General features: G+C 20.9%; 1 protein-coding gene across 2 annotated transcripts in view; it reads left to right on the top strand.

The window, feature by feature from the left end:
* LOC117171943 (trifunctional purine biosynthetic protein adenosine-3) overlaps positions 1-23,348 on the top strand; it is a 76,878-nt gene that overhangs the window by 46,426 nt on the left and 7,104 nt on the right. For both annotated transcript variants that reach the window (XM_033359632.1, XM_033359623.1), the window contains exons 13-16: positions 1,743-1,946; positions 8,464-8,610; positions 16,089-16,354; positions 21,472-21,729. In XM_033359632.1, coding sequence (XP_033215523.1) covers positions 1,743-1,946; positions 8,464-8,610; positions 16,089-16,354; positions 21,472-21,729 — 875 coding nt within the window. The remainder of the gene's footprint in view (positions 1-1,742; positions 1,947-8,463; positions 8,611-16,088; positions 16,355-21,471; positions 21,730-23,348) is intronic.

Here is a 23,348-nt window from a genome sequence, read left to right as displayed (position 1 = left end):
TGGACCGGGAAACCTGGAAAACCGGGAAATGACAGTGAATTTATTTTTTGACCGAAAATTTTATAAAATTTTTAGAATAAAAATTTTGTCCCACTTTAATGTCAACCATTTTTTAAATAATTTGTTAAATTGTGGTTTTTATAAATTATTATATCATTAGATTATAAATTTTTAAAATCAAAGATCTTAAAAATAAAAAACAGGGTGGTCGCCGGACAGGGAAACCGGGAATTTTACGAATTTTCAGAAGAAAATTCTGCCCAAGTTCGATTTTAACAGTTTTTAAAATAATTAAATTGCAGTTTTGAGAATTTAAACAATTAAAAATTAAAATCATTTGAATTTGATTTTTAAAAATAAAAAACAGTTTTATTTTATCAACTGTAAATATAAATAGATAAATTATTTTTAAAATGGATCTGTACTCTAAGTATAGAAATCTGAACAATAATTGATTTTACCAAAGAATTCTAGATCCGTTCAAGATGTTCGAATTTCCATATTGTGAATTGAAATTAATATATCATTTATTCCGATAATTTTATTTTTAAATAAAAATTTTCATGATTTATCAATATATATATATATTTTTAATTGAGAGTTTCAGGTCTTCCTTTATATTATTTCTTATATTAAATTTAATAAATAAATGTATTAATATATTATTTATATTAATTTTTTTAGTAATTTAAAAATGTAAACGTGGGTTTTACTATTTTCGAATTGAAAATAAATTCATAATAATATAGTCATAATTAAAGGTTTTTATTAAACTATAAATATTGTGAGTCTAAATTATTTAATTTTTATCACCAAATTTAAAACTGAATTGTTTGACATAGAAAGCTTTGAATCTGTAGATTTTCGAAGAACTTTTAAACTTTTAGCGTTACAATTTTAATTTTTCTATTGAAAAAGTGTTTAATTTATAAGTGAAATTGTTAAATTTTGACGCACAAATAACAATTGAACAAGTATTATTTGTAGAAAACCCTGCAAAGTGAAAAATTCTAAATTTTTTGTTTGAAATCTGCAAAAATCTACATTTTATTTTAAATTCGGCTGTAAGTATTTGAAATTATTTCAAGTTCTAAATTTAATTTGAATCTTTTTAAAACTTCTAAATATCTCTTAAAATTATTTTAATATTTTTACAAATAATAAGTGTTCTATTATTATTTATAAATTCAAATAAAATTTTTTTCTCAATTTGGAAAATTTAGAACCACTTCTATATTTCTCAAAATTTCGAAATAAAATTTTAAAGGTTTTAAAGGATGCCTAGACTATATAAAATAAAAATAATTTAAGAACTGTTAAATTAAAAAATTATTTTTCAATTTTTAATGTGTCTAGCTTAAAATTATTTAAATAATATAATTTTGAACTCTATAATTGATAAAAGTTCTAAATTTTCTAATTAATTTGCATTTCATTTAACATTATTTAATTGAAAAGTGATTTGAATACACAATTTTTGAATCGAAAAACTTTTAAACTTTAATTTTAAAAGTTTGGAATTCAAGGGCTCCACTTTGAATGCTTTAATTTGTCGTTTATTGTTTATTACTTTCTATGAGAAAATATTTAGAATAGTTTGATTTTTTAAATTTCATTGACCGTGAAAAATGTTTGCGAACCGGGAAAAAAATCGGGAAATGACCGGGAATTTTTTTCTTCGATTAAAACGGCCACCCTGTTAATAAAAGAATCTTTGTTAAATTGAATTAAATTTTGTTCAGGCGAGGAGCTGCTCAAGCCAACAAAAATTTACACCAAAGGAGTTCTTCCTGCTCTCAGGACGAATTTAGTGAAAGGATTCGCTCACATAACTGGCGGAGGATTAACAGAAAATATTCCGAGGGTTTTGCCGGATGGATTTAGTGTTCATTTGGACGCGACTCAGTGGAAAATTCCGCCCGTTTTTGGTTGGCTCGCAATTGCTGGTTAGTGTTGAGTGAGGAAATTAAATAATTTATTTATTATTAATAATAATAGTATAATATTTTTTCTATAATGAAGTTCTTCTAATTTATTCATAGTTTCAAAAAAAAAAATCATTTTATAAAATCTTTAAAATAAGATAATGTTAAAATATTGAAAAAATATTTGCAAAAAATTAAGAAATTACAGATTTGGAAAATATTTTTAATACTTCAAGAGATTTCAATAAATTCTGTATATTTTCAAAATACTTGAAAGTCTTTTTAGAGAATTTTGGAAAGTAAATTAAATTTAATTTAAAAGAATAAATTTAAAAGAAATTGAAGATATTAAAAAAAAATTGTAAAGCATTTCAAAAGAATTTTGTAAGATTTCATCGGATTTTAAGGAATTTTGAAAAAAGTTTGGAACATAAATTAAATTAAATTCAAGATATTGTTAGTAATTTTAAATACTTTGAGGGATTTAAAGGTATTTCAAGGAATTAGAGAGTATTTGAAATAATTTTATTTTATTAAAATATGGGATTTCAAATGATATATAATTATTTAGAGGGATTTTTACTATTTCCAAATGATGTTTTTAAAGGGATTTTAACGGATCCTAAAGGATTTCAAGAGATCTAAAAAATTTCATGGGATTTTAAAGAATTTGGTTGGATTTTCCCAGATTTTCTAACTTAAAATTAAACTATTCTATGTTTTGTTAAAAATTTATCTTTGTTATTTAATAATTCATTTTCTTAACTAAAAATTTTTCTTTTTTTTTGTAGAAAATTCAACTTCTGGGTTGAAAATTCAACTATTTGTTTAAAAATTAATTTAAAATAAAAAATTTGACTATTCAATTTTTCGTCGCATTTGGCTTTTTTCTTATAGAAATTTAATCCTTTTGTTTGAAAATTCAACTGCTTACATGAAAATTAAACTATTTATTTAAAATTTATTTTATTTGGTAAAAAACTATTTTTTTCTAACATAAAATTAAACTATTCTTTGTTTTTTGTAGAAAATTTATCTTCTGGGTTGGAAATTCAACTATTTGTTTAAAAATTAATTTAAAATTTAAAAAAATTTTGACTATTCAATTTTTCGTCGCATTTGGTTTTTTTTCTTATAGAAATTTAATATTTTGTTTGAAAATTCAACTGTTTACATGAAAATTAAACTATTTATTGAAAATTTATTTTATTTGGTAAAAAACTATTTTTCTATAACTTAAAATTAAATTATTCTATTTTTTGTTAAAAAATCGTATTTTATAGTTGCAAATTCATCTGTTTTGTGGAAAATTGGTATTTTTTGGTAGAAAATTCAATTTCTGCGTTGAAAATTCAACTATTTGGTTAAAAATTAATTAATTTCTTTTTGACTGAAACTTAATCTTTTTAACAAAAAAATTACTTTTATTTTTCGTCGACTTTTTTTGTAATTAATCTGGTTTGTTGAAAATTGAACTATTTTATTAAAACTTTATTTTATTTGGCAAAAACCTATTTTTCTCAAACTTAAAATTAAATTATTCCATTTTATTTTTGAAAATGTATCTTTTTTAGTTGAAAATTCATCTATTTTGTAAAAAATTGGCATTTTTCGGTAAAAAATTCAATTTCTTGGTTTAAAATTCAAATATTTGGTAAAAAATTAATTAATTTTTGTTTAAATTAATTTTTTTTAACTAAAAATTTAACTATTCAATTTCTTGTCGCATTTGGTTTTTTTCTTATAGAAATTTAATCTTTGTGTTTGAAAATTCAACTTTATACATGAAAATTAAACTATTTATTGAAAATTTAATTTATTTGGTAAAAAAAATTTTTTTCTTCAACTTAAAATTAAACTATTCTATTTTTGTTGTTGAAAATGTATATTTTTTAGTTGAAAATTCAACTAGTTGGGCAAATTTGTCTTTTTGGTAAAAAATTTATCTTCTGGGTTAAAAATTTAACTATTTGGTTAAAATTTAATTTATTTCTTTTTGTTTGAAAATTAATTTTTTTAACTAAAAATTTAACTATTCGATTTTTCGTCGAATTTGGTTTTTTCTTATAGACATTTAATATTTTTGGTCGAAAATTCATCTGTTTTGTTGAAAATTGAACTATTTATGTTTTGATAATTTTTTTTCTAAAACATTTATTTCTCTAACATAAAATTAAACTATTCTATTTTGTTGTTGTTGAAAATGTATCTTTTTTAGTTAACAATTCATCTTTTTAGCTGAAATTTTTTCTTTTTTTTATAGAAAATTCATCTTCTGGGTTGAAAATTCAAATTTAAAAAAAAAATTAATTAATTTTTTTTTAACTAAATAATTAACTATTTAATTTTTCGTCGACTTTGGTTTTTTTTTCTTATAGACATTTTATATTTTTGGTCGGAAATTAATTCGTTTTGTTGAAAATTGAACTATTTTTGTATTGAAAATTTATTTTATTTGGTAAAACACTTATTTCTCTAACTTAAAATTAAACTATTCCATTTTTTGTTAAAAAATTATATTTTCTAATTCCAAATTCATCTATTTTGTGTAAAATTGGCATTTTTCGATAGTAAATTCAATTTCTGCGTTGAAAATTCAACTATTTGGTTAAAAATTAATTAATTTCTTTTTGACTGAAAATTAATTTTTTTAGCTAAAAATGTAACTATTCTATTTTTCGTCGATTTTCTTTGTAATTAATCTGTTTTGTTGAAAATTGAACTATTTTATTAAAATTTTACTTGATTTGGTAAAAAAAATATTTTCTTCTAACTTAAAATTAAACTATTCTATTTTTTTGGGGGGGTTTTTGAAATGTATCTTTTTTAGTTGAATATTCATCTATTTTGTTGAAAATTTCACTTTTTGGTAGAAAATTCAATTTCTGGGTTTAATTTTTTTTTTTAATTTAAAAATTTTTTAAATATTTTTGGTCGAAAATTCAACTGTTTACATAAAAATGGAACTATTTATGTATTAAATATTCATTTTATTTGGTAAAACACTTATTTCTCTAACTTAAAATTAATCTATGCTTCTTTTTTTAAAATTATATTTTGAAGTTTTCAATTCATCTATTTTATTGAAAATTTCTCTTTTTTCGTAGGAAATTCATCTTCTGGGTTCAAAATTTAACTGTTTGATTACAAATTAATTTTTTTTTTAATTAATTTTTTTTAACTAAATATTTAACTATTTAATTTGTTGTCGCATTTTGTTTTTTTTTTTAAACCTATTCGTTTATTTTAAGCAGACAAAATAAATTTTCAACGAAATAGTTCAATTTTCAACCAAACAAATGATTTTTCTACAATGAAAAATAAAATTTAAACTAAAAAAATTATTTTTCTTTCCATAGTTTAATAGTTTAATAGTTTGGAAACTATTTGATAAAAAATTAATTTAATTGGTGGAAGATTCACTAATTTAGTTCAAAATTTATCTTTTAGTAAAAAATTCATTTTTGGTTGAAAATTGAACTATTTTATCGAAAAAAATTTTAACCGAAAATTAAACTATTTCGTTTTTTGTTAAAAATCCATCTTTTTTTTCGTGCAAAATTCAACTATTTGTTTGATAATTAATTTTTTGTATTGCAAGTCCATTTCTTTGTTTAAAAATTTAACTATTTAAAATTTTTAAATTTTAAATTTAACCTTTTTGGTTGAAAATTCAACTGTTTACATGAAAATAAAACTATTTATTGAAAATTTATTTTATTTGGTAAAAACTTACTTTTCTCTAATTTAAAATTAAACTATTCTATTTTTTTGTTTTGTTTAAAATGTATCTTTTTTTTGAAAATTCATCTATTTTGTGGAAATTTGGTCTTTTTTCGTAAAAAATTTATCTTCTGGGTTGAAAATTGCAATATTTGTTTGAAAATTAATTGATTTATTTTTGAATGAAAATTAATTTTCTTGACTAGAAATTTAACTATTCAATTTTTCGTCGAATTTTTTTTTTGATGAAAAATCATCTGTTTTGTTGAAAGTTTATTTTACTTGGTAAAAAACTATTTTTCTTCAACTTAAAATTAAACTATTCTATTTTTGGTTGAATATGTATCTTTTTTGGTTGCAAATTCATCAATTCTGTGGAAAATTTGTCTTTTTTGTAGAAAATTGAAAATACATCATTCTAGTTAAACATTCATTTTTTTAGTTAAAAATTTAACAAATTTTGTTTTGATTTTTTGAAAATAAATTTTTTCGCTACAAATTTTGCTATTTCATTTTTGCTAGAAAATTGATCTTTTCCTATTGAAAACGTAAATTATTTAATTATAATATTTCTTACAGTAATTAAAATTCTGTAATTTGTGATAGTTAAAAAGACAATTTTAATTTAAAATTATATTTTGAATGTCCAATTTAAAAGAAGTTTATTCCTTGAAACCTTGAAACTAAAGTTTTTTCTTAAATTTATTTTTAGTTTGATTTTTGGAGGTTTCGAATTTTAAATTTCACAATATTGTATGTTAAAATTCAAAATATTTAAAGTTTTGTATTCTTTATCTAAATATTTAATTTTCAATGTAAGATCTTAAAATTGTCCGATTTTCAGTTGAAGATTTGAACAAATAAATCATTTCAAATTGAAAAAATTTTATTTTTAAAAATTCCTAAAATGAATAATAATAATTATTAAGGAAGATTTGAAATTAAAAAATTTTAAATTGAATTTAAAACAAAAAACAATGAAAATTAAACTATTTGAAATTTATATTTTTTCCTTTGATAGGCTTTAATTTTGCAATTGAAATGGTTAAATTTTCGAAAGTATTATTAGCAATTTGAAAATTATTAATTTTTAAGCCATTTAAATTTATTTCAAATAATTGAAGTTTTAACGTCCGGGAGTATAAATTTTTTCATTTTTAATGTTTCCCATTTAAAATTATTATTTATTTCAAAAGTTTTTTTTATTAATTCAATTTATTTTTCATTTTAGAAAAAAGTTGTCTAGTCAGTTTTAATGTTAACTTTTAATTTTATTATTTAATGACAATTTAAATTCTAGAATTTCAGAAGTTTTTTCTTTGAAAGATTCAATTTAGTTTTCAATATTGAATTGTATAATTTAAATTTTAAATTTTAATCCTTTGAATTTTAAATGAACCAATTTCCAAAATTGGAATCTTAAAATAAAAAATTTTTAACGTTTCGCATTTTCATATTTTCGGTATTTTAATATAATTTAAATTCCTCTTAAATAATATAAGATTAAGAGGAAACAAAAATTTTAAAAATAGTGGCCAATCTGTAAATTCAACGTTTTTTTCTTCTTCCAAAAATCGTTTTTCTGACATAAAAACTCAACATTTTGGATGCATTTTTTTCTTTACTGATTGAAAAATCTTTTGACTTTAAAATTAAATATGGCGGTTTTTGCATACGAAAATAGTGAAAAATGTTTGATCTTTTACTTAATATAATTTTTTGTTCAGTCAACCATCGGTGCACAAAATTCTTAAACTTTAACAGCAAATTTTTATATATTTGTTTTTTCTTCCAAAATGGCGGACAAAATGAAAAAATGTCCCAAAAACTGTTTTTTTTTCATCATCGTTGTTTTTTTTCAAAAACTTCAAAGTTTAAAAAAATTTCCATAGATTAAAAATGTCTTGAAATTAACCATAGAATACTATGAAATTTTTTCAGATTTTTTTAGAAAAAAATTTCGATTTTTCAAAAAATCAAAAATTTGAAATTTGTAAACAAAATTTTCAAAAAATCTGAAAAAATTCAAGAATATTCTTCGACTAATTCTAAGACATTTTTATTCTTGGAAAATTTGTACCAGAGCCTATGGTTCATGTCAAGACATTTTTATTCCATGGAACTTTTTATAAAACTTTCAAGTTTTTGAGAAAGTTTTTGGAACATTTTTGCATTTTGTTCGCCATTTTTGGAAGAAAAAACATATATATAAACATTTTTTGTTAAAGTTTAAGAATTTTGTGCACCGATGGTTGAAGAAATTTTAAGATATTAAAGCGTTTTATCTCTGAAAAAAAAAAATTATAAAAATAAAACATTTTTCACTATTTTTGTATACAAAAACGGTCATATTTAATTTTGAAGTCAAAATATTTGAATTTTGACCACGGATTCGAATTTAGCTCACCCAAAAACATAAGGAATAGTAGTTTCGATCTATTTATTGTTTTGTTGTACTATTATGCTTTGGTCCTTAATGGGTTAATTGAATAGTTTTTTTTATTGGAAATATCTACTCTTTTTTTTTTGAGAAATTATTTTTTTGATTAAAAATTCATCAGTTTGGTTTAGATTTGAACTATTTGTTAAAAAATGTAACTATTTTGTTTGAAAGTTTAATTATTTTATTGAAAAAATTCAATTGTTTTTTTGAAAATTCGTCTTTTTGGATTAAAAATTCATTTTTTATGGCTGAAAATTCATCTTTCTTGACTAGAAATTAATTTTTTTCTTGAAATTTGAAATGTATCCTAGAAATTCGACTAAATTAATGGCTGGATAGGATAAGAATTTATAACAATTTCTTTCTTCAAAGGTGGAATCAGTAAACCAGAAATGCTGAGAACCTTCAACTGTGGAATTGGGGCAGTAATAATTTGCTCTCCAGAAAATAAGCAGTCGGTTCTCGATAAATTAAAGGGAGAAGAACCCGTTGTAATTGGAAATTTAATTCCTCACAAGGGTAAGTTATATATATTTTTTTATTTTATAATGATTTTGTTTAATATTTAATTGGTCAAAAATTAAAGGTTTTTTTGTTGAAAATTATTATTTTTTAGTTGAAAATTCAACTATTATGAATGAAATTTGCATTCTTTATTAATTGAAATATCTTTCTTCATGTTTACGGTTAAAAAATTCATCTTCTCGTGGAAAATTCATCATTTTTAATATAAAATTTAACTTTTTTTTAAATTATTTTTTTATTTTTATATAAAATTTAAATATTCCAGTTTTTGTTGAAAATTGACCTATTCTGGTTTAAAGTTAATATTTTCGGGCAGGAAATTATACTGTTTTGCAAAAAAATTTTCTTTCTGGCTAAAAATGTTTTCTCCTTTGTTAAAAATTCATTTATTTTTGTTGAAAATTCGTCTTTTTGAGTTGAAAATTCAACTGCTTTGAATGAAATTTTTATTCTTTATTAATTGAAATATCTTTCTTCATGTTTACGGTTAAAAAATTCATCTTTTCGTGGAAAATTCATCATTTTTAATATAAAATTTAACTTTTTTTTAAATTAATTTTTTTATTTTTATATAAAATTTAAATATTCCAGTTTTTGTTGATAATTGACCTATTCTGGTTTAAAGTTAATATTTTCGGGCAGGAAATTATACTGTTTTGCAAAAAATTCATCTTTCTGGCTAAAAATGTTTTCTCCTTTGTTAAAAATTCATTTATTTTTGTTGAAAATTCGTCTTTTTGAGTTGAAAATTCAACTGCTTTGAATGAAATTTTTATTCTTTATTAATTGAAATATCTTTCTTGGAAGAAAATTCAACTTCTTTGTTGAAAAATCATCATTTTTGTAGAAAAGTCTACTATTTGGTCGAGAAGTTGAACAACCTTTATTAAAAAATTTATTTTCAGATTCAAATTAAACTTTTTCGTAGGAAATTCGTCAATTTTTATATAAAATTTACCTTTTTTCAATTTTATTTTTTTGTTTTTAAAGTATTTTTATATAAAATTTAAATATTCCAGTTTTTGTTGAAAATGAATCTTTTTAGCTAAAAATTATTCCTCAGTGTAAAAAATTCTACTATTTAGGTCAAAATTGACCTTTCCTGGTTTAAATTTCATATTGTTAAAAATTCATTTATTTTTGTTGAAAATTCAACTACTTTTAATGAAATTTTTATTCTTTATTAATTGAAACATCCTTCTTGGTTGAAAATTGAACTATTTATTTGAAAATTTATCTGTTTTGTCAGGAAACAAATTTTTTGGTAAAAAATACAAGCGGTTGAAAATTAATCTTTTTAGTTGAGGATCCAAGCTTTTTGTTAAAATATTCGTCTTTTTTTCATTAAATTCGACTTTTTTCATTTAAAATTAAATTTTTTTGTTAAAATATCAACTATGATTTTTTTGTTAAAAATTCGTATTTTTGGCAACTATGCCTGAAATTTTTTTTATATAAAAAATGAATTTTTTAATTTATAATATTTCACATTTTGGTAGAAAATTGAACTATTTGGTCGAAAGTGGAACTACTTTGTACACAATTCATTTTTTAAATTGAAGATTCACCATTTATGAGAAGTAATTTCTCTGGTTGAAAATTTAACTTTTTTGTTGAAAATTAATTTATTTTTAATTGAAAGCTATTTTTGAAACTGATTTTTGTCTGATTTAATTCGCAATCCGTCTTTTTTTTGTAAAAATTAATTTTTTGTTGTTGAAAATTTAACTTTTTGCTTGATAATCCATTTATTTTTTTTTTGTTTAATAATACTTTGATGAAAATTAATTTTTTTAATTGAAAATTCACATGTTTTCCTTTTTATAGAAATTTACTATCTCTTAGTCGTTCAAAACCCATCTTTTAATTTTAAGATTGGCCATTTTTGTAAAGTAATTTCTTTGTTTGAAATTTATTTATTATTTTAATTGAAACATAATTTTTTAACGGATTTAACTATTATGTATTTGTTTAAAAATATATCTTTTTCTCGGAAAATTTAATTATTTGGTTTAAAATTTAATTATTGCTTTGAAAATTGTTGCATTTTGTGAAAGTTCCGTTTTTTCTTGGTAGAAAATAAATTTTGTGTCAAAAATTAACTGAGTAAAATTTAAATTTAAAATTAATATATTTTTTGCTTGAATTGTCAAATATTACATCTATTGTTGAGAATTAAAAAATTTTTTTGTTTTAATTTAACTATCTTCTTGACATTTAAAAAATTTTCTTTTGATGATCCATCATTTTATTTGAAACACGTTTTTCTATAGTAGAAAATTTAATTATTTTGTTCAATATTATTTTTGTTTCTTAAAAATTAATTTAAAAAAAATGAAAACTGAACTATTCCTTGTTTTGTGGTAGAATAATCTTCTTTTTGGTGATAAATTAATTTGTTTTTGTTAAAAATTCATTTATTTGGTGCAGAAAATTAAACTTCTTGATTGAAAATTTATTTTTTTACTCGAAGACTCAATTATTTGTTTAAAAATTCAATCTGTTGTTGTTGAAGATTTACTATTTTAGTTGAAATATTTTTCGTAGAAAATTTATCTTCGTTTAAAAATTGATGCATTTTTTAAAATTTCGTTTTTTTTTGTTGATGTAGAAAATCAATTATTTTGGCAAAAATGTTTTGTTGAAAATAATTCTTTTTTGGACAAATTAAATTGTTTATTTTTATTAAAAAATAATTAGTTTAACTGAAAATTTAACTATTCCATTTTCAGCTGAATATTTTTTAGTTAAAATCTTAACTATTTGGTCAAAAATTAATTAATTTGGTTGACAATTCATCATTTTAGTTGAAAATTTTTCTTTTTTAGCGAAAGTTCATTTTTGATTGAAAATTTAATTATTTTCTTGAAAAATATGTACTTTATTTAAAGTGAAAAATAGTTTATTTTTTCAACTAGAAAATTAACTTCCGTTTTTGATTGAAAATTAAAAATGCATCTTTTTTATTAAACATCAACTATTTGTTTGAAAATTTGTTTCTTTTTATTAAATTTTTTTTTGTTGAAAATTTAACTATTCAATTTTTTGTTAGAAATTTATTTTTTTTTATTATAAAATTCCAATACTTCTTTGAAAATTTATCTTTTTTGTCCCTGAAATTTAATCGTCTTAGTTAAAAATTTAACTGAAAATTTTAATATTAAATTTTAGGCTGAAAATTTATCTTTCTGAGTGGGAATCTGAGCTATTTGGTTCCATTTTTTATTTAAATTTTATCTTTTTCAGTTGAAAATTCGCCTTTTTTTTGGAAAATTAAACGTGTCGATTAAAAATAAATTTTTATATCGAAAACTCAACTATATGGTGAAAAAATAAGTTTTTTGGTTGAAGATTCATCATTTCATTAAAAAATGAATATTTTTGGTATCAAATTTACTTTTATTAAAAATTAAAAACTATTCCATGTTTCATTTTAAAATCCTAAATCCCTTTTCTTATGATATCTCTTTGTTTTATTTTCCAATTTTTTTTTAATTTAACAATTTTATTGAAAATTTGTTTGTTATTTTAAATTGTAAATTTAACTCTTCCATTTTTTATGAAATTTTTTGATTTTTTAGTTGAAAATTCAACTATTTTGTCATAAATTATTATTTTTGGGTAGAAATTGAGCCTTCTTGGTTAAAAAGTCCTCTGTTTTGTTGTTATAAATTGATCTATTTTGTTGAAAATTCAACTATTTGGTAAAAAAAATCATTTATCTGGTTAGAGATTCATTATTTGAGTTTAAAATTGATCTTTCAGCAGAAAATTCATTTTTGATTGAAAATTGAACATAATTCATTGAATCTTTTTTGTTGTTAAAAATTTAACTATTTGTTTTAAAACTGATCTTTTTTGTTGAAAATCCTTTTCTTTGTTTAAAAATGTAACCATTTTATTTAAAATTAATTCTTTTCACTAAAAATTTAACTGTTCAATTTTTCGTTGTAAATTTATCTTTTTTTCTGAAAAAATCCATAGCTTGGCTACAAATCTATCTTTTATGGTAGAAATTAAATCTTCTTGGTTAAAAATTAATTGTTTTAACTGAAAATTTAACTATTTATTTTAAAGCTGAATTTTTTTTTTAGTGGAAATCTCGACTATTTGATGCAAAATAGATTCGTTCATTTTTTTAGCTACAAATATAACTATTCAATTTTTGTTTGAAAATTTATATTTTATAGTTAGAAATTATTATATTTTGTTGAAAATTCGTCTTTTTCTGGTAGACAATTAAACTTCTGATGTAAAAATAAATATTTTTGATCGAAAATTCAACTATTTCATGAAAAATTTATTTTTTTGTTTAATGATTCATCATTTTAGTTAAAAATTAATCTTTGATAGAAAATTCTTTGTTTTTTATATTGAAAATTCAACGATTCCATCCTAAATCCATCTTCTTTTACCGTTCTGTTTTATATTCCATTTTTTGTTGTTGAAAATTTAAGTTATCTTTTTTTTATATTCTATTTATTTTTTGAAAATTTAAATATTGTGTTAAACATTTTTTATTTTTTTTTATTGAAAGCTAATTTTTTATTGGAAATTTATATGTGCCTTTTTTGCTTAAAAATTTATATTTTTTATTAAAAAATTCCATTATTTTGTCTTAAATTTGTCTTTTTGGTAGAAATTTAGCCTTCTTGGTTGAAAATTTATCTGTTTTATTGAAATTGTAACAATTTTGTTGAAATATCAACTATTTGATAAAAAATTAATTTAATTGGTGGAAGATTCACTAATTTAGTTCAAAATTGATCTTTTAGTAAAAAATTCATTTTTGGTTGAAAATTGAACTATTTTATCGAAAAAAATTTTAACCGAAAATTAAACTATTTCGTTTTTTGTTAAAAATCCAAAATCCATCTTTTTTTGTGCAAACTTTAACTATTTGTTTGATAATTAATTTGTGAAAATTAATTCTTTTGACTGAAAATTTAACTATTAAATTTGTCGTTGTAAATTTAATTTTTATGCTCAAATATTTCACTGCTTGGTTGAAAATCTTTCTTTTGTGGTAGAAATTTAATCTTCTTGGTTAGAAATTAATTGCTGTAACTAAAAATTTAACTTTTTATTTTAAAGCTGAAAATTTATATTTTTCAGTGGAAATCTCAACTATTGTATAAAAAAATAGATTTTTTTCAAATTTAGAGCTAATTTTTTTTGAACTGAAAATATAACTATTCAATTTTCGGTTGAAAAATAATATTTTGTAGTTAAAAATTTGTGTATTTTGTTAAAAATTCGTGTTTCTGGTAGAAAAAGTTAACTTCTGGTTTAAAAATAAATCTTTTTGATCGAAAATTCAACTATTTGGTGAAACATTCAGTTTTTTTTGTAAGATTTATCATTTCTATTAAAAATTAATCTTTGGTAGAAAGTTCTTTATTTTTTATTCAAAATAAGTTCTTTAAATTTAAAATTTAACGATTCCGTACTAAATCCATCTTTTTCTGTTACTTTTTTGTTTTATATTCCATTTTTTAATTAATAATTTAACTGTTCTTTTTTTTTGTTGAAATTTTATTTTTTTCTAGTTGAAAATTCCATTATTTTGTCTAAAAATTGTCTTTTCTGGTAGAAATATATCCTTGTTGGTTGAAAATTTATCTGATTTCTTGAAATTGTAATACTATTTTGTTGAAATATCAACTGTTTGGTAAAAAATTCATTTAATTTGTGGAAGATTCATTACTTTAGTTTGAAATTTATAATTTAGTAGAAACTATTTGTTTGAAAATTAATATTTTTTTCTTAAAAATCCATTTTATTGTTTGAAAATTGAACTATTTTATTGAAAATTAATTCTTCTGAGTGAAAATTTAACTATTCAATTTTTCGTTTGTAAATTTATCTTTTCCAATTGAAAATTCATATTTTCTGGTAGAAATGTAATCTTTTTGATAAAAAATTAATTGTTTTATCTGAAAATTTAATTATTCCATTTTATGCTGAATATTTTTTAGTGGAAATCTGAACCATTTGGTTAAAAATTAATTAATTTGATTGAAAATTCATTATTTTAGTTGAAAATTTTTCTTTTTGATAGAAAGTTCATTTTTGATTGGAAATTTAACTTTTTAATTGATAAATATTTACTTTTTTTAAGTGAACAATAGTTTTTTTTAACTAATAATTTAACTTCCAGTTTTTATTGCAAATTATAAATGTATCTTTTTTACTCAAAAATTCGAATATTCAATTTTAGGCTGAAAATTTATATTTTTTAGTGGGAATCTGAACTATTTGATTCAAAATAAACTTTTTTAAACTTACAGTTATTTCTTTTTAATTAAAAATATAACTATTCCATTTTTTGTCAAAAATGTATCTTTTTTAGTTGAAAATTCGCCTTTTTTGCAGAAAATTAAACGTGTCGATTAAAAATAAATCTTTTCGATCGAAAACTCAACTATATGGTGAAAAAATAATTTTTTTGGTTGAAGATTCATCATTTCGGTTAAAAACAAATATTTTCGGTGAAAAATTCACTTTTGGTAAAAAATGATTTGTTTCTTAATCAAAATTAATTTTTTTATTTGAAAAGTTAAGTATTCCATTTTTGGTTTGAAAATCGTAAATCTATCTTCTTATTTTATATCTTTGTTTTATATTTCAATTATTTTTGTTTATATTTAACAATTTTATTGAAAATTTGTTCGTTTTTTTAAATTGAAAATTTAACTTTTCCATTTTTTATGGAAAATTTTTATTTTTTAGTTAAAAATTCCATTATTTTGTCTTAAATTTGTCTGTTCTGCTAGAAATTTATCCTTCTTGGTTAAAAATGTATCTGTTTTATTGAAATTGTAACAATTTCGTTAAAATATCAACTATTTGATAAAAAATTAATTTAATTGGTGCAAGATTCATTATTTTAGTTTAAAATTTATAATTTAGTAGAAACTATTTTTTTTGAAAATTAATCTTTATTGTTGAAAATCCATTTCTTTGTTTGAAAATCGAACTATTTTCTTAAAAATTAATTCTTTTGAATGAAAGTTTAACTATTCAATTTTTCGCTTGTAAATTTATATTTTTCAATTGAAATTCATATTTTCTGGTCAAAACTTAATCTTCTTGATCAAAAATTAATTGTTTTAACTGACAATTTAACTTTTTATTTTTAAGCTCAAAATAATTTTTTTTAAACTTAAAAAATTGATCTTTTGTTGAAAATTCGACTTTCCTGATAGAAAATTATTTTCTTTGGATGAAACTGGATATTTTTGATTGAAAAATCATCTGTTTGGTTAAAAATTAATATATTTGTTGTATATTTTTTCAAATTCTTCCCCTATTTCAGAATTGGGAACTAAATTTCTAAATTTATTATTGAAATTAAATGATCAAATTAAATGAATTATTTAAAAATATATGTGTAAAAATTATTAAATTAAATATTATTATTAAAATTAAATTTACAGCTAAAAACATTGTTCCATTTCTCGATTTTTTAGGTGATAGAAGAGTCCAGGTGAGCAATTTTGAAAAGGCTTTTGAATCCGAGATGAGAAGATACGTTTCTCCTCTTGTTGAAAATCTCTCGAAACCTTTGAAAAAGGTTGGGGTTCTAATTTCTGGCAGTGGAACGAACCTTCAGGCACTAATTGATACAACTCAAGATCCCACACAGCATATTGGGGCAGAAATTGTACTTGTCATTTCGAATAAACCCGGAGTTGAAGGACTAAAACGAGCTGAGAGAGCTGGAATTCAAACCAGAGTGAGTTTTATATTTTCTATTAATATTTTCCATAATTACAAAACAAAATTAATATTTTTAATTGTGCGGGCCGTTAAAAAACTTCATTTTCCCCCTGTTTTCAAGATACTTCCCCTTTTTCTCGCTTTTTCGCTGAAAAGAGAACGAAAATAATAGAATTCAATGAGAAAATTCAACTATTTTTTCATTGAAAGTTCGTTCTTTTTGAACTTTGATGTTATTTTTATTTTTTAGATTTTTTAAAAATTTCCTTAAAAATTTTTTTAAATTGAAAAGTCTGCTCTTACAGTTTCGGTTTAGAATCCATCTCTTTTGATTAAAAATTCTATTATTTGCTTGAAAATTTGAATATTTTGTTGAATTTATTTTTGTGCATATTCATTTTTTCAACTGAAAATTTAACTATTCTATTATTGGTTGAAAATTAATCGTTTTGAGTTGACAGTTGTTAAAAATTAATTTTATCAGTTAAATATACAAACTTTATGTTGAAAATTTAAATATTTTGTAGAAAATTATAATTTCTTCTTGTTGAAAATTAATTTTTATAACTGATTTTGTTGAAAATTCAACTAATTGGTATAAAATTGATGTGATTTGTTGTAAATTCGAATTTAAAAAAAAATGTTTTTGATTGAAAATTCAACTTCTTAGTTAAGAGTTGAATTATTTTGTTGAAAATTATTATATTTCATGGTTGACAATGAATTTTTTTCACAGAAAATTCAACCGATTGGTTGAAAGTGGAACTATTTTTTTTTAAATTAAATTTTTCAGCTAAAGGCTTATTTTTAAAATTATTATTTTATTGGTTGAAAAATTATCGTTTTGGTTAAAAATTCAACAGTTTTGATTGGAAATTTAACTATTTTATTGAAAATTATTATTTTTTCTGTTTGAAAGTTAATTTCTTTAGTCGAAAATTTAACTATTTTTTAAAAATGATTATTTTATCTGTTTAAAAAATAAGTTTCTTAACTAGAAATGTAAATATTGCTTAAAAATTTAATAATTTTTTTGTCGTTGTTTTTGTTGTTGAAAATAAATTTTTTAAATGAACTGTTTTATTATTGATTGAAAACTATTTGTTTTTAGTTTGAAATTCAAGAATTTATTGAAAATTCGTATATTTTTTAGAAAAAAATGAATTCTATCAGATAAATATATAAATTTTATGTTGAAAATTATTATTTCTTCTGGTTGAAAATTAGTTTTCATAACTGATTTTATTAAAAATTCAACTAATTGGTAGAAAATTCGTGTATTTTTTTGTTGAAAAATAATATTTTTGATTGAGAGATTGGTTAAGAGTTGAATATTTTGTTGAAAGTAAATTTTCTTGACTGAAAATTTATTTGCTTTCTAGAAAGTAGAACTATTTTCTTTAAAATTGAATTGTTATTATTAATTTTAATTAATTTAATTAATTAATTTTATCAATTGAAATATTTTGTTTAAAATTATTATTTCTTGTAGTTGAAAATTCAACTTCTTGGTTGAGATTTGAATTATTTTGTTGAAAATTATTATATTTTCGGGTTGAAAATGAATTTTCTTGACTGAAAATTCAACCGATTGATTGAAAGTGGAACTATTTTCTAAAAAAATAATTTTATCAGCTAAGAATCCATCCCTCAGATTGAAAATTGAACTATTTTATTGAAAATTATTATTTTTTCTGCTTGAAAATTAATTTTTATGACTGATTTTGTTAAAAATGTAACTAATGTATTGAAATTGTATCTTTTTGTTTGAAAATTAATTTCTTTAGTCGAAAATTTAACTATTTTATTGAAAATTATTATTTTATCTTTTCAAAAAATAAGTTTCTTAACTAGAAATGTAACTATTCCTCTTTTTTGGTAAAAAATTGATCTTCTTGATTGAATATTCAACTACGTGGTTGAAAATTTTATTTTATTTGTTTTTAGTTGAAAATTCGCGTATTTTTTAGAAAATCCGTCTTCTGGTAAAAACTTAATCTTCTTAGTTGGAAATTTAACTGCTTGGTTGAAATTTAAATTACTTGGTTAAAAATTAATTCTATCAGATAAATCTAAAAATGTTATGTTAAAAATTTAAATATTTTGTTGAAAGTTATTATTTCTTTTGGTTTAAAATTAATTTTCTCAACTGATTTTGTTAAAAATTCGAATAATTGGTAGAAAATTGATGTTTTTTTGTTGTTGTAAACTCGTATTTTATTTTTGAAAAATAATGTTCTTGATTGAAAATTGAACTTCTTGTTTGAGAGTTGAACCATCTGTCGGGCAATTAAATTTTTTAGCTGAAGATCCAGTTTTTGTTGAAAATTATTTTATTTTCTAATTGAAAATTTATTTTTCTAACTGAAAATTTAACGGTTCGATGATTAGTTGAAAGTTGATTGTTTTTTTTTTTTTTTATTGAAAATTCCAAAATTTGGCTGAAAATTGATGTATCTTGTTCTAAACTCCTCTTTTTTGGTGAAAAATTAATCTTCTTAGTTAAAAATTTAACTACTTGTTTGAAGATTTAACTTCTTCGTTAAAAATTAATATTATTAGTAAAATATCTAGGTTTAAAATTGAAATATTTGATTGAAAACTATTTTTTTCCGGTTAAACATTAATTTTTATAACTGAACATTGAATTATTCCATTATTGATTGAAAAATAATCGTTTCTGGTTAAAAATTTAAGAATTTGATTTTAAAATCGTGTATTTTTTAGAAAAACCTTTTTAACAGAAAAAAAGGTTACAAATTTAACTGTTTGTTCGAAAGTTGAACTAATTTGTTAAAAATTAATTTCATTAGTAAAATATCCAAATTTTACATTATAAATTTAACTATTTTATTAAAAATATTTATTTTTCTGGTTGAAAATTAATTTTTATAACTGATTTTGTTAAAAACGCAACTAATTAGTTAAAAATTCATCTTTTTAGTTGAAAAGTAATTTCTTTGTTCGAGAATTTATGTATTTTCTTTCAAGTTTTTTTTCTTGAAAATTCATTTTCCTAGCTGAAAAAATAAGATTTTCATTTCTTGTTAAAAATCGATGTTTTTAATTTCAAAAATCAACTGTTTGGTTAAAAATTCCCTACAAGAAAATTCAACAATTGGGATGAAAATGTATGTATCTTGTTGTGACTTTTTTTTTGTAAAAAATTAATCTTCTTGGTTGACGATCCAAATTTTCGTTTGAAAGTTGAACTGCTTTGTAAAAATACTAATTTCACTTATAAAGTATCCAAATTCTAGTTTGAAAATTTAACTATTTTGTTGAAAAATATTTTTGTTCGGTTAAAAATTAATTTTCATAACTGAACATTTAACTGTTTCATTATTAGTTGAAAATTAATCGTTTTTAGTTGAAAGTTAAACAATTTAATTTCAAAATCGTGTATTTTTTAGAAAAGCCTTCTTTTCTGCTAAAAAGTTAATCTTTTTGCTTAAAAATCCAACTGTTTGGTCGAAAGTAGAACTAATTTGTTAAAAATTAATTTTATTAGTAAAATATCTAAATTTTAGGTTGTAAATTTAACTGTTTTTTGTTCAAAATTATATTTTTAAATTTTAAATTAATATTTTTATGTTGAAACTTCCTATAATTCGTTGAAAATTCTTTTTTCTCGACAGGAAATTAATTTCCTTCGATAAAACTTAACATTTTTTCTTAAAAATAATTGATCTGATGTTTAAATTTTTTAAAAAGTTTAAGATCCATCTCTTTGCTTTAAAATGTAACTATTTTGTTGAAAATTATTTTTTGTTTGAAAATTAATGTTTAGAACTGAAAATTCAATTATACCATTATTGGTTGAAAATAAGGGATTTTAAGTTGAAAATTCAACAATTTGGTTGAAATTTTAGTTATTTTGTTAAAAATTCAACTATTTTGTTGAAAATTTAACTGTTTTATTAAACATTCGGATTTTTCCTTATCGAAAATTCGTCCATTTGGATTAAATATCCATCTTTTGATAGAAAACTTATATTATTTGTTGGAAAATGCAGCTGTTTTTGATTTAAGTTTAATCTTTTTGTCGAAAATTAAACTGATTTGTATGGAACTAATTTTGTTTGTTTGAAAATTCATTTCCTTTGGTGGAAAATTCAACCCTTTCGTTGAAAATTATCTTTCTATTTAAATATTTAACTATTTTGGCGAAGATTTAGTTATTTTGTTGAAAATTATACTATTTTAATAAAAAAAAAACATCTTTTTTGCATAGAAAATCCAACTATTTGGTGACAAATTGATCTTTGCAGGTTACAAATTCAATTAATTTGTTAAAAAGTTATCTTTCTTTATTGAAAATTTTACTGTTTTGTTAAAAAGGCATCTTTTTTGGTTAAAAGTGAAACTTTGTTGTTAGAAATTCGTCTCTTTGGATAGAAAATTGAACTGCTTTGTTGAAAATTATTATTTTTTTGACTGAAAAATAATTTTCTTAACTGAATAAATTGATGTGTCTTGTAAAGTCCTCTTTTTTTGGTTGAAAATTTATATTTTCGATTTAAATTAAACTGTTTGTTTGAATATTTAACTGCTTTGTTAAAAATTAATATTATTAGTAAAATATCCAAATGTTAGATTGTAAATTTAATTGTTTTGTTGAAAATTATTTTTTCTGGTTGAAAATTAATTTTCGTAACTGATTTTGTTCAAAATTTTAACTAATTGTTAGAAAATTGATGTTTTTTGTTGTATATTCGTATTTTTTGTCTGAAAAAATTAATGTTCCTAATACAAAATTTAACTGCTTGGTTGAAAGTTGAATTATTTTGTGGAAAATTATTATATTTTCTCGTTGATAATAAATTTTCTTGACTGAAAATTTAACTGCTTGGTTAAAAGTTGAACTCTTTTGTTGAAAATTACATTTTTTTTAGCTAAAGGTACATTTTTTTTAGCTAAAGGTCCATTTTATTGTTGAAAATTCAACTATTTTGTTTAAAATTATTATTTCTTCTCAGGTAAATTTTTCTTTTATTCTTTTGTTTATAGAAAATTGATCATTTTCGGTAGAATTTTGCGCTTTTTTAATTTGAAAATTCGACCATTTACTTTTGTTCCATTTTAGCTTAGATACTTTAAAATTTGGAATTTCTATTTTTGTTTTATTTGAAGGTCATCAAACATACAGACTATCCTAGTAGGGAAAAATTCGATGAAGAAATGGACAAACACCTGAGAAAATTTGGGGTTGAAATTGTCTGCCTGGCTGGATTTATGAGAATTCTTTCGCCCGATTTTGTTAAAAAGTGGAAAGGCGCAATGCTTAATGTTCATCCTTCTCTTTTGCCATCTTTCAAAGGAGCCAATGCTCACAGAGATGTTCTCGCTGCTGGCGCTCGTATTTCTGGATGTACCGTACATTTTGTCGAGGTAAAAACAAATTTAATTAAATTCACGTCTCTTAATTTATTAGAAATAATTAATCATTTTACATAATTTTCAATTGAAATAATGTCTTTACTATCGAATAATTTTCTTTGCCATACTGGCCACAGGTCGGGGTAAACCGGGACATCAGGAAATTAATCTGATTGGATTTTCAAAAAATTTGAAATATTTTAGGGAATTTTTCAATATTCCAAGGAATTTTTTATTTTAGATTTTTATAATTTAAAGGTATTCCAAAGTATCATAAAGATTTTTCGGTATTTTTAAAAATTGTAAGGAGTTTTTTAAATTTTAGGTTTCTGTAATTTGAAGTTATCGTAAATTATTTTAAAGATTTTAGGGTATTTTTAAATCATCCAGGGAATTTTCAATTGGTTTAAAAGCTTCCAAGGGATTTCGAAAGATTTCAAATGATTTGCAAGATTTTAGAATTTGCAAGAGTTTTTAAAGGTTTATAGGGATTTGAAAATATTTCAAAAGATTTTTAAAATTTGAAGCTATTTTGAAAAGATTCGAGGACATTTTCAAATGATTTCAATTTTTTTTGACAGATTTGAGGGTATTTTTAAAAATTCCAAGGAGCTTTCAATCTTATATTTTTATAATTAGAAGGTATTCTAAAGTATCTTGAAGATTATTTGATATTTCTCAAAATTCCAAGGAATTTTAAATTTTTGGTTTCTGTAATTTGAAGGTATTCCAAAGCATTTTAAAGATTTTAGAGTGTTTTTGAAACATCCAAAGAATTTTCAATTTTAAAAGATTCCAGGGATATTCTGATTGTTATAAATAATTTTAAGAGAATATAAAGAATTCTTCAGATTTTATGGTATTTTAAAAAATTACCAGGAATTTTCAATAAATTTAAGGGATTTCAACAGATTTTAGGGTAACTTTAAAAATTACAAAGTATTGGCAAGAGTTTTTAAAGTTTTCTAGCGATTTCAAAAGATTACAAAGAATTTTGATTTTTTTTTTTAAATATTTGAAATGATTCTAGGACATTTTCAATTGATTTCAACAATGTGAAGGGATTAAAAAGATATGAGGGTATTTTAGGGTATTTTTTTAAGTTCCAAGGAATTCTCAAAAATTTTTAAAATGCCAAGGTATTTCAGAAGATTTTGAAATGATTTGAAATGATTCATTCAAAGTTATTCATTAATTTAATCATTAATTTAAAGTGATTTAAAAGAACTGAAAAATGTAGTGTATTTTTTAAAATTCTACGGAATTTTCAAGAGCTTCATAAAGGCTTAAGGTATTTGAAAGGATTAATATATTTTTTAATTCCAAGGAATTTTGAAGAACTTTAACGAATTTCAGTTTTTTTGGTAAAGATTTTAAAGAATTTGAAATAATTTAGGGTATTTTAAATTACTTTAAGGGATTTTCAAGAGCGATAAAAAGTTTCAAGGGATTTCGAAAGATTTGAAAGAATTAAAAATATTTGGTTATATTTTTAAAGATTCCAGGGATTGGAATATCTAGATATATTTCAATGGATTTTAATAATTTTAAGGGAATCTAAATAATTTTACAGGTTTTATGGTGTTTTTAAAAATTCCAAAGAATTTTCAACAATTTTTAAAATTTCAAGG

This window comes from Belonocnema kinseyi, chromosome 1 (assembly GCF_010883055.1).
Source record: "Belonocnema kinseyi isolate 2016_QV_RU_SX_M_011 chromosome 1, B_treatae_v1, whole genome shotgun sequence".
Classification (NCBI taxonomy): Eukaryota; Metazoa; Arthropoda; class Insecta; order Hymenoptera; family Cynipidae; genus Belonocnema; species Belonocnema kinseyi.
Note: the sequence above shows the minus strand (reverse complement) of the source record. Positions and strands in the feature narration are given on the sequence as shown.